At 34.5% G+C, this 14,680-nt stretch overlaps 1 protein-coding gene across 5 annotated transcripts in view; it reads right to left on the bottom strand.

Annotated features, from left to right (window-relative positions):
* The window catches only part of AGO3 (eukaryotic translation initiation factor 2C, 3), a 144,049-nt gene continuing 129,935 nt past the window's right edge, over positions 567-14,680 (bottom strand). For 4 of the 5 annotated variants that reach the window (XM_021093288.1, XM_021093289.1, XM_021093291.1 and 1 more), the window contains one exon: positions 567-14,357. In XM_021093288.1, the coding sequence (XP_020948947.1) occupies positions 14,249-14,357 (109 nt within the window). In that variant the 3' untranslated portion in view covers positions 567-14,248. 5 annotated transcript variants of the gene reach the window in all.

Below are 14,680 nucleotides of genomic sequence, written 5' to 3'. Positions count from 1 at the left end.
TTTTTCTCTTTTTTTTTTAGGGCAGCACCCGAAGCATATAGGGTCAAATCCGAGCTACAGCTGCCGGCCTACACCACAGCCACGGCAATGCTGGATAGCCGACCCACTGAGCGAGGCCAGGGATCGAACCTGCATCCTCATGGATGGTAGCTGGATTTGTTTCTGATTAGCCAGAACGGAAACTCCTCAGCCTGCTGTTTTCTTGCATATCATAGCTGTGTATCCACTTTCGGGCCTATGAAGAGTCCCCCAATTCATTTTGTTTTTTTCCTACCTGTTCTTAAAGTTCTTTCACCGCCTGGCAGTTTGTAAGCTCTTTCCACCCCACCCAAGATCTTTTAACTCACTTAATTAACTCAGTTAATGTCCCAACAGCCCTACTATTACCTCATTATAATAGAGGAAACTGAGATTTGGAAGCATCAAGGAACTTGTCCAGACTGTCATGCAATCCAGGTTGGAACCCAGGATTTCATGATTCTTAAAGCCCAAGTTCTTTCCACTGTATCACACGATCTCCCTTTACCTAAGCCTGGAGAGCTGTATTGATGACCACGCAACAAAAGTTTGGAGCAAAGCTTTTCTTTTTATTGCAGTTATTAGTGAAAGTTACACTTCAACCTGAAGCTAAGCAACACTAAAACCATTTTTTTTAAATCAAAGATTAAAAACAAATACAACATAGAACCCTTCCAGTACACAGAATGGCAGAAAAAAGAGGAGTGGTTCTGTCACAGGACATTTTAGTGACAGTTTGGCTCAGAAAGAATTATGACAATTTCTTTAACATAAAATATTGTAAGTGACTGAACTGCTTAAAAAGCGGCTTCTTCAAGCTTCTCAATCTCAACTCTAAGTTTTTTATAGTAAATTTTTTTTGGAGGGGTATAATTACCCCAAAAAGCATTTTTGTTTAAAAATTTTATTTGCCTTCTGCTCACCTTAATTACATATGGTCTTCAAGGAATTAAAATGACAACCATATCCAAAGACTGGCCCTCAAGTACACAGTGAATAGGATTCAGCACTTGGTGTTTCTAATTATACAGTGATTACATATATACCATAGACTAGCTCCCACCCACCATATAATCCAATTTCCTCTTAATAAAATGTGGCAGTCAAGTTTAGTATCGTTCAAGATTTTATAACACATTACAAACTCAGACTCACTCCAATATTTTAACTGATGTTACTGTTTAACGAAACATTAACAAAGTCAGGCTTATAGACAAACATTTTGAAATTCTGCAGTCTTTAAATTACTATAGTAAATTGTTTTTACTTACGAAAAGCCAACAAAAAACATAAGGCCAGGCCAGGTGTAAGACAGGATAGGGAAGATGAGGAAGGAGATCTGAGAGTCCATCATTTTATTATGCTGAAACTTGGTATCGGTAGAAATATTTGGCAAGAATAGTCAGTGTGGAAAAGGAGGATGGAGAAAGAGGTTACTCTGATTTTATGTAATAATTCATTTTCAAAACGGACTGATATCAACCCCCCAAAATAGTTCACATCTGCAATACAAATAGGCACACACGGTTAAGATGGTTAAAAAGTAAAATTTAAAAGGCTATTTGTCCATCTGTAGGACACTTGCAGGTGGCCTCACCCTTCCCACAGGTCCTATATTTACATTTTACTTTTCAGAAAAGCCCCTTTAAAAAGAGTGCTATTTCCTCCTCCATTACTTCGGGTTTAAAAAAAGCAGCAATTATCTAAAGTGGGAGCAGTTAGCAATGTTTTAGGAGTGTGCATTTGTGTGTAATATAAATGTTCTCTAGAGTGAGTGGTCAGATTACACTGGAATGGTTATATTACAATTTTAGTCCCCAAAACACTAAAGAAACACATTATTTTCTATATAAACTTATGTAATACACAGTGTTATAAACAATATTTATACACATACACACACACACACATACACACACACACCACTGCTTCCCACAGCCTATGAATGCATCCATATACTAGCCCACAAGAATGATCTTTATTCACAAGATACGCTAATACTTTTATGGGTCCATAACTGAAGACAAATTTTAAAGCTACACATTATAGCAAAAACTATTTAAAAGTATTCCTGATATATCCAATGTTCTTGCTATCTTAGCCAGCAAGATGGTTTTTTTGTTCATTTTCCAAGCATAAATCTCCCCAATTTTCAGTACCTGTAATTCTCATTATCCTATAAAAACTAAGACATATACCACCCATGTTAGCCATGAGTTGGAAAAGCCCAAACTGCCTGCAACAAGAGGAGGTCACCGTCTTCATAGATAAAAAATAGATGTTGAATGCATTCATACCCTGGGTACCTAAAATGCATCTTTTCCTTAAACAAAATAAACTTATCTGTTTTAACAACCTGTGGTGATGTGCCCTTTATTTTTTTCCTAGAAACAGGAGCCCCTTCCCCCAGGAAAGTGCGTAAACCTGTAGAAATGTAAGGTTCTGCCCACAATCCATAAAGATAACTGGGTCAGACACTAATAGGTTGCCGGATATCACCTGCAGATGCTCAGAACTGAATTTAAGTGAAGAAATGAACTTTTTACTATATTTTCACTTTTATAGGTACATGGTGATTGGGAAGCAAGGTTCAACTCTGTGAAGTGATAAGTGGAAAGCATACCTTCCCTCTTAAAACCTAACCCCCTACTCCAAAAAAAGGTACCAAAAATCTGCAAGAAACAAAGGGATAATTATCTGGTTGTACAACAACCTCTGATGCCAATATGTAGCAAAAATGCCTGAAGGCAAAAGGCAAAGTTAATTTCTGATTATCTGATGGTTTCCCCATATTAATCTAACTCAAAATACAATCACAAGTGCCATAGCACCACTAAAAGGAGTTTGGTTTTTGAAGTTATACCTTCCCCAAAGATTACTATAAAGAAAAATTCAGCCTGTGTGCTAGATATCTGTTAGGGAGAAACAGAACAGGATACACGTATAAGTGAACACCATACCATGGTAAAACCTAAGTTTCTCTTACACCTGTTTAATAGTGACCTGGTCAACGGTCATTACTTTCACAGAGGCAAACTGGAAATGGACCCTCATACAACAACATTCTCTTATCTCAATCTTCTGAATAGCTTTTCTTTCCGGGACAAGCACTCTACTAACATTATCCTCTTCTTACAACTATTTTGTGAGGTAGGTGAGGGCAGGTACTATCACTATCATTTTACCAGGAGAACCTAGGCACGAAGAGATTAAGGAAACTGCCTTAAGGACACAGAGCAAATGAGTAGTAGAACTCTGACTAAACTTCAAATCTCAGCTCAAGTTTTTAGAGCCCTTTCTACTTTCAAAGGCAACAAGTTCTCAACAGTCTTTTTTCCTGTTGTGATCTTCTACTGGTTCCTGCATTTAAAACCTATCTTTGCCTTCTCCTTTACAGCTCAGGTTTGATGAGGAAATGGATTGAGTTAAAAAAATTTGTTTATGGAGAGTTCTGCACACACCAAGAGGCATACGTGTGAGAGATCTACAGAACTGAGGTATGAAAAAGAAGTCAATATGTAAATTAGAGGAAAGAATATTCTTAAGTATTCATTCAATATAATTTTTATATGTTTAAGAAGACATGTCAGAATAAAAGTTACAAACCTTCTAAAGTTTAAATCATTAAAACCACAAGCTATATTAATTTTCCTTAAGAATATGGGCATCTCAAAAAAAAAAAGAATATGGACATCTGTTGCACATGATTGAAGTATTATTTTCAAGATAATTTTATCACTTTGCTATAACATCCATCATATTTCAGATATATTCAGATATACATTCTGTTCACATTAGCACCCTATATCTAGCAAAAAATTCTATGGCTAGAGAGAATACCTTTAGTACAAACACTTTCAATCTGAATTCTCATTTAACCAAGTTAGAATTTCTTTCCTTCTTTATTAGCCAAAGTTACATTCTAATGCTTCTCATTATCTCTCCTTTTGTTTTATTCCTCCCCTTTTATTTTTAATAGTGTGTGGGTATGGGATGGAGAGAAGAACCCAATTCATAAATGGCATAAATCACTGATTACATCCCAAAACAAAATGACTGGCACGCAAGTAAATCAAAGAATGGTATGTCAAGGAAAAAATTTAGAACCCAAACATGAAAAAAGTACTCTAAGAGTCTCTCAATCAAGCTATTAACTTGTGGCATGTGGTACTGATTCCCCCAAGTATTTTAAAGACTCTCTTATTTACTCACGGTGGAATTCTATATAAATTGCCTCTAAATCCTTTTTCTTTTTTTTAAAGAGGAGAAAGGGGTGTACTCTGGTCTAAGAAATGAGAAAGCTCCTAGAAAAGATTTAAGACTCTTATAGGGATAAAGTATTAGAAGATTTTGGTCAGGGCTTGCTATTCCTGACTTTTGAAAGAGCACATGCACACTTGCAGGATCACCATTAATATTATGAGAGATCATTCCCTTTTTGTGAGACAGGGAGATATTTCCAGCTAATTACCACCAGAGATTCAAGTCTGCTGCTACCCAAACCACAGCTTCCTCTTATTTAACTCCCTAGGATCAAACTGTATCCATTCATCTGGTTGGACTATTTTAGGCAAAATTCTCCCTCCATTACAATCTACCAGTGTTTTTCCCAAATCTTTTACCCCAAAATATTTTATTTTTTTAAAAATTTTCCCACTGTACAGCAAGGGGATCAAGTTATCCTTACATGTATACATTACAATTACATTTTTTCCCCCACCCTTTGTTCTGTTGCAACATGAGTATCTAGACAAAGTTCTCAATGCTATTCAGCAGGATCTCCTGTAAATCTATTCTAAGTTGTGTCTGATAAGCCCAAGCTCCCGATCCCTCCCACTTCCTCCCCAAAATATTTTCTTTATGGGGAAGATTACCTTGTCTGGAAGGGCTCTGTTTGGTGTTTTCTATATAAAGGGAAAAGCTGGAGAAGCCATGTTGATAGCAATGCCATGGCTCTATTTATTTATTATTTTTTTTCAAAAAGATTTATTATTTGCTGTGCATAGCTCTATTTAAGGAGCATCGCTCTTCACATAGAGCAGTATTTCATTTAATTTATTATAGTTCGAAAGCAATGTCTCTAATTTAACAAAAATAGATGCAGCTTTAGGTCTGGGACAAATAAAATAAATTTAGGTTATAGAGGCACTCTTCTGTTTCTTCTCTAGGTTCAGATACCAACAGTTCCTCTTTTACAATGTGACTATGAGAACTCGACTAATATTAAACAACTGTAAGGTTTCTGTCCAAAGATTCTAGAAAAAAACCAAAAAAAAACCAAACCCTTTCTTTTTCTCAATTCCCCCCCTCACTACATACTCTTGCAATCTCACTAGTCCATTTCTTCACACAGACTTCGTGTCACACCTGTAACATTTCTGTAGAAAGAGTCTTTCCTGCTTTGGTTCTGAAAATAAAGGGCCAAATTAAGGGATTTTATTTGTCCAACTAAAGCCAAGAAGTAAATAAAGATGGAAAGTTTTAGGCATTAAATGCCAGAGTAATCTCCCTCTCTACTCTCTGGCACAATCTCTTAAAACTATAGGTGCGCATACAGTCAGTCTTCAGAAATAATAAAACCAGGAGTTCCCTGCTGGCCTAGCAGGTTTGATCCCTGCCCTGGGAACTTTCACATGCCAATGGGCATGGCAAAAAAAAAAAAAAAAAAAAAAGAAAGAAAGAAAGAAAGAAAAAAAAAAAAAAAGAAACCAAAACAAGAAACATTTAATGACCAATACTCCCATCTGTTTTCTATGCACATAAGACTATACACAACAGTTCTAACAGGTGAACTGTAAACTTGAACAAGTCACCAAGTACTTCACTGTGGTAATTCAGTATTGATGCCGGGTACCCTGATTTATGGAGCCAGTTAAAAGTGGAAAATAAGTTCTATGTGTCACATTCCTATGAGCTTTCAAAATGAAAAAAAGATGATAAAGGATGATTTCTACTCAAAGCTGCCTTAAAAATATTGGTCTAAAAGAATTATGCCTGTCAACCTAGGACAATATTGAAACAATGAATAAAACAAAGTTATAACCACAATAAATATCCTTAAGAGAGGGGCATATACCTGCAACAAAAATATATGACTGCCTGAAATATATTTACTTTTTTTAGTAGCAACAAATTCCTATAATCAGAATAACAACCTTCACTTAATACTTGATGTGGGGGTAAAGGAAGTAGCTCAGAATAGTAATTATTAAAAAAAAAACCCCAAAACCACTGTAACTGGCACAAATGCAGAAAAAAAATGATATGGCTGTTGTCTATATGAAATCACATGCTGAATCACTTTACATTGTAAAATTTCACATAATATAAAAATAACATTTTTCTAGTTATAATTACTTGAAACATTTTCATCTACCCCTTCTGAGTGGAAGAATATAGTATGACAAAATGTCATATACATTGAACCCCGATAATTTAGAATTTAAAGCTCAGAGGATGGGATAAAGTTCATCTTTTAATCTCTTACAGATTAAAAATGGCTTACCAAGCAAATTCACCGTGTAAAAATACAATGGAAGTATTATTTTGCTTGTCTAAGAGAATTCATACCTTTATAAGAAGCTGATGTCAATACAAATAATCTTGATCTATTCACTAGGAAGCTGGAATGACCATACAGGATTAAAATTAACATTCTATAATCAGTGAATAATTAATTTTACTGTCTTCTAATTAATTCACATTCATAATTATTACTTAGCTGAATTTTTAATTAACAGAAATACTATGTTAATCAGTCTTTATCTCTGATTCTACCTAGCCATTTAAACTGTTTCTTCACTGATGCTAGGGCTGGATCAACTTAAAAGTATGGGAGGGAAAAGATCGGGGTAGCAAACCTTCCACACTCCATTTCAAAGTCAGTTATCACTGACTTTTGGATCATTTGCTATTTGTTTTCCAGGTCTATAAAAATCGTATCATAATTCTAATGCTGGATAATATAACCACTTCACCAGTTTCAATGTGGTTGACGTTAGAAATAAGAAATGTTTTAAGAGTCATTTATTTGACAAGTTACCCCCAAACTGCAGATCAGGTAAAATAAACCAACCTGTTAGTATCAGTTTGCTACTTAAGGGAAAGAAATCTAACTTATAGAAAAGCCCCACCTCCCCTCCACATTTAGAAATTTGTCTAAAGACTGTTTTTAATGCCCACTATATAAACAACATTAAGTATTCTAAATTACAAAATAGTGTTAATGGTTTATTGGTAAAAATCCAAACTCTAGACTTTATGGAATTAGTAGTTTGGTTCGTATATTAACATTCCATCTTAATCTTTGCTAATATTACAAAGAAAGAGGAAAAGCTAGAAATACCTATAAAAATAAAATACCTTAAAACCAATATCTAAGCAAAATATAAAAGTTGCACGCAAATTGCCAATAAATATAAACATCACAATAGAAAATTAATATTAAAAATAAACTCATAATTGCTATTAAGACATTATAAAAAATGAAAAAGTTTAATGTGCATGTGTATCTGCAGGCAGAAATAGCACACTCCAAACAATTAATATACTTTACTATCATTATTACATAATGCAGCATACAAGGTTACTGAGGTGTGGTGTTTTTTTTTTGTCTGTTTTTAAGTCTATTCTTTTCTGGAAGAATGCTCACCAAATTCACAAGCAAGAACTGGTTCGGTGATCATTTACTGCTGTTTACCATTTCCTAGTTCAGGGAAAAATTGCTTTCTGGTAGATTACTAAATTTCCAATCAGTATGAATGGTCCTCCTATTATCCTTCCTTTCACTTATTTCCTCCAAAGCCCAATTTTCCATGTTCTATTTCTGATTAACTGATCATATATAGATGCATTGTGATCCTTTTTCACTTATGCTAGAAAGAAGAGGGAAACATTTAGAATATTTCTTGGTGCCTGAAAATGAAAATTTCCCTAAAGATAGAGACACAATCATTTTGCTTTTGCTCTTTGATTTCATGATGACTTGGCTCTACCTTTATAATCAGTCTTCTGTAATAAAGATTAATTAGAAGAGGCTGCCAACAGATATTTATAAAAGGGTCAATCTATGCTGGGAAAAAATAAGGTGGCCTATGACGTAATTTCTGGCAAGCTACCTTGGCCTTTGGGCACTTGCTATCATACCCATATTCTTGTTAAAAAGTTAAGTAAATTTGCTGTCTTATGTGCCTTAGAGATTATCTTCAACACAGCTGAGAACTGAAAGGGTTAATTCTGTTAAAAATTGTGTTTTTAAGGAGTTCCCTGGTGGCCTAGCAGTTAAAGATCCAGCATTGTCACTGCTGTGGCTGGGGTCACTGCTATGATGTGGGTTTGATCTCTGGCCTGAGAATGTCTGCATGCTGTGGGCATGGCCAAAAAAATTGTGTTTTTAAACTTACAAAATACATTTGGTGAGCATTAACCTAGATATTTCACTTGGTTCCCCTAGACTGGATTCAGGACAACAAACAACATTATTTATATGAAATCAGTCACACTCCTGGAGTTCTAAAATAATTTATATTTTTGCCTCATGCTATTTGAAAAATAAAAATCTACAGCACCATCTTCTGAAAAGGCACTTTCTAAGAACCGCCTTGCTTTAAAAAATGATTTAAAAATTTAATTCAGCGTCTACCCTGAAGAACATCTTTGCTTTACTGAGACCCTAACAATAGACACACGTTAGAGTTTGGTTACCTCAGACATTGATTTCAAAAAGGAAGGGAGAGGAGTTCCTGTTGCGGCTTAGTGGTAACGAACCAGACTAGCATCCATGAGGACGCGGGTTTGATTCCTGGTCCCGTTCAGTGGGTTAAGGAGCCAGTGCTGCTGTGAGCTGTGGTGTAGGTCATAGATGTGGCTTGGATCCTGCGTTGCTGTGGCTGTGGTGTTGGCCAGCAGCTGCAGCTCCGATTCAACCCCAGCCTAGGAACTTCCAAATGCCAAGGGTGTGGCCATAAAAAGACAAGAAAAAATAAATAAATAAAAAAGAAGGGAGACCAGTGGCTGGCTGGATGATTCAACAGCATTTTAACTTTGTCATACTGTTTGCTACCTGATACTTCAACAGGGCTTCTCATTGGTAAATCTCAACCCTCCATATGAAATTTATTAACCTTCTAGTTCAAATTAAAATCTTTAACTTCCATACTCTAAGATCAAAATATTCTTACAATAATGTAAAAATCTAGAGCACTATCTTTGATGGGCAAAGAAAAACAAAATTCAACTAGCAGTAGATAATATTAGCATAAGCCCTTACCATTAGGTAAAATAAATTATTCTGACCAACATGGAAAATTATAAACTGAAATGTACCATTTTTAAAACTAGGAAAAAGTAAAAAATATTTTCCCTTTGAGATTCTATATATATATATATATATATATATATATGAGAGAGAGAGAGGTCGATTTTTTTTCTTCCTGGGAGTCAGCTTAGGTTTCACTAACCACACTGCCACTGATCAAGAATGTTCTTAGTATAAGCAGGAATTAAAAAAAATTTTTTTGGAGAAAATTCTCACTTTCACATTTATGTACTGATTTAACATATTATTCTTGGCTTATTTTTTGACTCCTATAAATTACAAAGTGCTTTATATGATCAAATGAGAAAAAAAAGGAAAACAGACTCTAGAGTCAGCACTATACTGCCACTCACAAAGGCCTCACTTGATATAAAGTCTCCCAACTATGATTATTGAAGTTTAAGACATCCATGAATTCTCAAAAAGAATGAAAAGGATTCAAAAAGCCAGAATAAAGGTGCCAGGCCAATGGTGTCTTTTTTGCAGCTTGACTGATAACTCATAAAAGATAATTTAAGTAGCAAGTTACTCTTGGGGGCAACCTGTCTTTAAAAGTACTCAATAGGAAAACACTTAAAAAGGATGAGTTAAATGTATTTAAGCCAGGTTTAAGGATACTGAATAAAATTTACGCAGAGTTGTCTGCTAAGCTTCCTGGTGAAACAATACTACTAAGTTTCAATAGCAAGGCTATAAAACATTCTAACTGAATCCAAGTGGCTAGCTTCATGGATTTCATAAAAAGTAACAACCATGGCAAATTCATGTTGAATCAAACACCCACCAAATTCCTTGAGTAATAGTCTCTAATTCTTGGCCTATAATACATCCTTTAGATCTATTAGTAGCACTATGAGTGTCCATCTTTCCTTTAAACAATGAGATCCTCTGCCAGCCATTTCTACTGAATGGCAACTCAGCTTTTATTTCCCTAGACATACCTTATGTTTGTCACAACTAAGCCTGTCATGAGGTCTGACATACTAACATTCATTAGAGGAAGTAAACTTTAGGCAGTGGTGGGTCATCAGAGGACCTAGTTTGGAAAACTAGTATAGGTTTTTAGAAGGCTAGGAGTCTCTATGCTAGAAGGTAGAGGTGAATCTTTATTAAGTGCCTTCTAAAACACCCAGTATATTCCTATTAGAATCCCATCTAGACTCTCTTCTAGGAAGATAGATAAATTAATAGGTTATAAACAGGAAGATTTCCATAAAAGGATACTCTTTCTGAGAAACTTGTTAAAAGGCAAATATTAAGAAATAAAATAAAGGGCATCTATACTTCTGTGAAAATATGCCAAAAATCAGTACTGAGGAGGCTGAGGTACCCTTTATCAAAACTGCTAAAGTCAAAATCCACATTTCTAAAACAAAGAAAGAGTATCCTGATATTAAATTGAAACTAAACCGGCAGCACCCTTTGTTACCTTGATATTTCATGTTCTTAATCTTTCTTAAGGGACAAAAAATGGGGGGGGGGGTAATGCTAGCCTTGAATCCTGCTCATCTCCTTACTGTTTAGTGCAGTAATGTCAGACTCTACTTCATTAAATAAATATAGCAGCTACAGTATTAGAAACGCATGGTCCTCAATGCCAGTAACTCGATACTGTAATATAAAACATGTATCAGCACTTTACACAGACACATCTGCCATCCAGAATATACATTAAACTCCCAGTTCTTCTTCACATGAAAATCAAGTATACCAGTTGCTGGGACTGACATTTTAAAGTGACTCATATATCACAGAAAACAGCAGACCAAAATTTAGCATTCATTGTATAGTTAGTGAGTAAGGACAGGAACAGAAAGGTCACTGTTGAGTTTCATGACCATTAAGCTCAAAATAACCTTTTTTTTTGTTTTGTTTTGTTTTTTTTTTTTTAAATAAAAAAGATCAGGAATTCTACACTAGACGTATAATAACAATTAAAACAAATTTCAAAAAATATTTGCCACTTAGTCTTTTATCTTAAAATTCTAAGCACAAAGTTTCTTGTAATTAAGTTTGATATACCAATTTGTTAGTAAGCAAAATAGAAATATACTATACATATACTTTCAAGTTAACCAACTTTTAACTAGCGATGTTGAAACTCTAAGAGCACCCTAAAAAGAACTCACTTCAAAGGTAAAGCTTTATATTAATTTTTTTTTCCTCTGTAAAAGTCCTTCTAAATAGATTTAAATCATGGGCTTTACTTTAGCACATGTGAGATTAAGTGACTGTAAATTAGGTAAAGCGGTAAATAGGCAAAGGTTGTCTAGAGTTCTTCCCTGGGCCCTGAAGTTTCCCACATGAGTTTGTGCAACTCCCAGTGATAAAGGGAGAGGTTTTACTCATACTGAGCAAACACACGCAGTCAAGTTTTTACCATCTAGGATATACTATTTTCTCCTCTTGCCCATGTTCTGGACTATATTCAGTGAAATTTCAATGTAGAAAAAATACATGCTTTATAGGAATTTTTTGGAGGAGGGGGAGGGTTGGGAGAAAAATGTATATACTACACAAATATTACCTTATGTAAAGAGCTTTGAAACAGTGCTGTAAATTGCATTTCAGACACTTCAATATAATAAACATACAAAATACAGTACTTTCTTAGTTTTCTGGCAGAGGGACAAAAGATTTTATACCTGTTGGAGGACATGGGCTCAGATTTTAGGCTCAAAATACAGTAAATTGGCAATAAGTGTAGATTATCGGTAAGAGAGAAACTAAAGAGCTAATCTATTTGTTTTCATGTGCAGATGGAATTCTGAAAGGTTAACAACAATGCCCACTGGAAACACTCCATAATACCTAGACTCTGAACCAGTGCAAAAAAAAAAAAAAAAAAAAAAAAAAAATAAAATGCAATTTTCATGAGTCACAAAGTGCAAAGCTCCCCTGAATCCAAGGTTACTGATGAACTTGGTTTTAACAGCTTCAGAGTACTTTTTAATATCTTAAAGTCAATAAAACAATAGTTTTGCAAAAGTTTTTTCAACATTTCAGTGATTTAACTCATTTAGAATGATCAAAGTCCTAACTGCCTTTGTCACCTTCACCTTAATTTTAAAAGGAAAGTTATACCGGTGACGAATTAGCAAAAAAACTTTTAAAAATATCATTTTATATTTTCCTGACTCATTTTAGTAAATGAAGATGGGTACCTCACCAGTATGATTCTTCAATAAATATCTATTTTCAAAGAATTTAAATGTCTTCTAAATCTTAAGCTAGTCATTGTCATTACTTAAATCAAAGTTCTTCAACTTTTTTTCTAATATTCAAGGTCAGACTCACTTAGGAAAATTAACTTCCCTCATTTTCATTATGATTTTTAAAAGACGTGCTTTAAACTTGAAAATTACAAAACTTTCCTTCTGAAATTAAGGCTGTATTACTTTGCCCTTGTAAAATTATGGAGGTGCCTGTTTCTCCCACTATGTGTGGTAGAGATGTCAAACAGACACGGCTTTCTTTTAAAACTGCTTATTGCACTAAAAGAGAGCAAAAACAAGTCAGTTCTTAAAATAAACATGATTATATTTCTATAAAAGATGTTGCCAATACGATTCTATAATTATTAAAGCACTATTCTAATAAATATAAAAGAAAAGGAAGCTATACTTCAAAACACATACATATATGTTTATATATATACACACATATATATAAAAATATATATATATGAAAATCACATTAAGGTATGAGAGGCAGCAAGTAAACTAGCAAAAAAATAAAAAATAAAAGAAACCTCAACAACCCCTTCTCTCCACCCAATTTCAGAGGCCTCAACCCTATGCAGTTCCAATCACTTAAAATATTTACCCTTTATAAAAGCTTTAAGGGATTTCTATGTATAACACATAGAAACAGAAGGCTTTAGGATACATATCACTTATAGAGAGAGAGTTATACCTTCTGACAAGGTTTTTTTTTTTTTTAAATATTTATAGCAGCTTTAACAAACTCGCTAAGGAAAATGAATAGTTTGGGTTGCTACTGCTTATGTACACATTGCACGAATGGCAAATGTAAGTTCAGAGCAGGAAGGGGCGAACATTCACTCTCACAAAAACATATATATAATAATCTTGTTTCTTAAGAAAGCAATACTAAGAGTTGAGGACTCGGAATTGTGTATGAGACAAGAGACAGGAGTATGGTGTGCAAAATAAAAATAAAAATCTAGTTTGCCATGCTTCATTTTCAAATGAACCGGATACATGAACATTTGAATGTCACTGGTAGCATCAGGAAAAAAAATGTAGGTGATGAAGGCAAGGGAGGTAGAGAGAGAAATAAAAGTGGTAGTGGGAGGATAATAAAAGGGAAAGAAAGTTCCCCAATGGAATGAACTGTAAAATATATACACGGATACATATATATCTATTATCAATGTAGATCCAGATATATATGCATATGCAGTATGCATGTATATATGTAAAATATACAGATACCGTTTACAAGGATACACGAATACACATTAATTTTTTGCACACATAACTTGTGAACAATCACTTTGATTATTCATATAGCTGTGTTTTTTTTAAAAACCATCATTTACTTTTTCTTTACTTTTTTTTTTTGCAAAGAGTTGTGCTGCCAAGCAACTTGAGGTAAAGGCATTAAAAGGGTTTGACTACAAGAAAGTGAAAACAAAACAATTGCGATACTTCCTACAGGAGACCGCACAAAAAAAGCAGTTGGCTGGTTTCATATTGCATAATGGTGCTGTGTTCCTTGATGAAGTAAACAATCTTCCTTGTATCAGCATAAAGATCAGACCCTGGCCCCCACACAGTGTTGGTTTCTGTATGGCTGGAGGCATTCCCACTCAATGGACTTCACTGGAAACATAAGTTGTATGTAAATTCATCTTCCAGTTCTTCCTTTCAGAGAATATTCTTAGACTTTTTAAGCAAAGTACATTGTGCGTAAGGTATCTTGGTGAATTTGTACAGCCTTGGCAAGAGCTTGTGGATCTCGTCCGTTGCTCTGTCCTGAAACATGACTTCCTTCAGCACTGTAAGAAAAGTGGCAATGAACACAAAACCAAACCCTATGCTGATGTAATAATTCTGAAAAATATTATTTGTAGAAAATTAAAAAAAAAGAGAGACCAGTATAATGAACTCCTACATGTCTATTATCCAACTTCAATAATTATTAACTCAAGGCCAATTTTTAATTCTCTTACCTCCCCAAGCATTATTTAGAAGCAAATCCAAGACATCCTATCATTTTGTCTGTATATATCACTTATTACCAATAATCTCTCTCCTGAATTAATTTGGTAAAGCAACATACTATCATACTATTACTAACAAGCTTAGACTGTACCTTTTA

This window comes from Sus scrofa, chromosome 6 (genome assembly GCF_000003025.6).
Source record: "Sus scrofa isolate TJ Tabasco breed Duroc chromosome 6, Sscrofa11.1, whole genome shotgun sequence".
Taxonomy (NCBI): domain Eukaryota; kingdom Metazoa; phylum Chordata; class Mammalia; order Artiodactyla; family Suidae; genus Sus; species Sus scrofa.
Note: the sequence above shows the minus strand (reverse complement) of the source record. Positions and strands in the feature narration are given on the sequence as shown.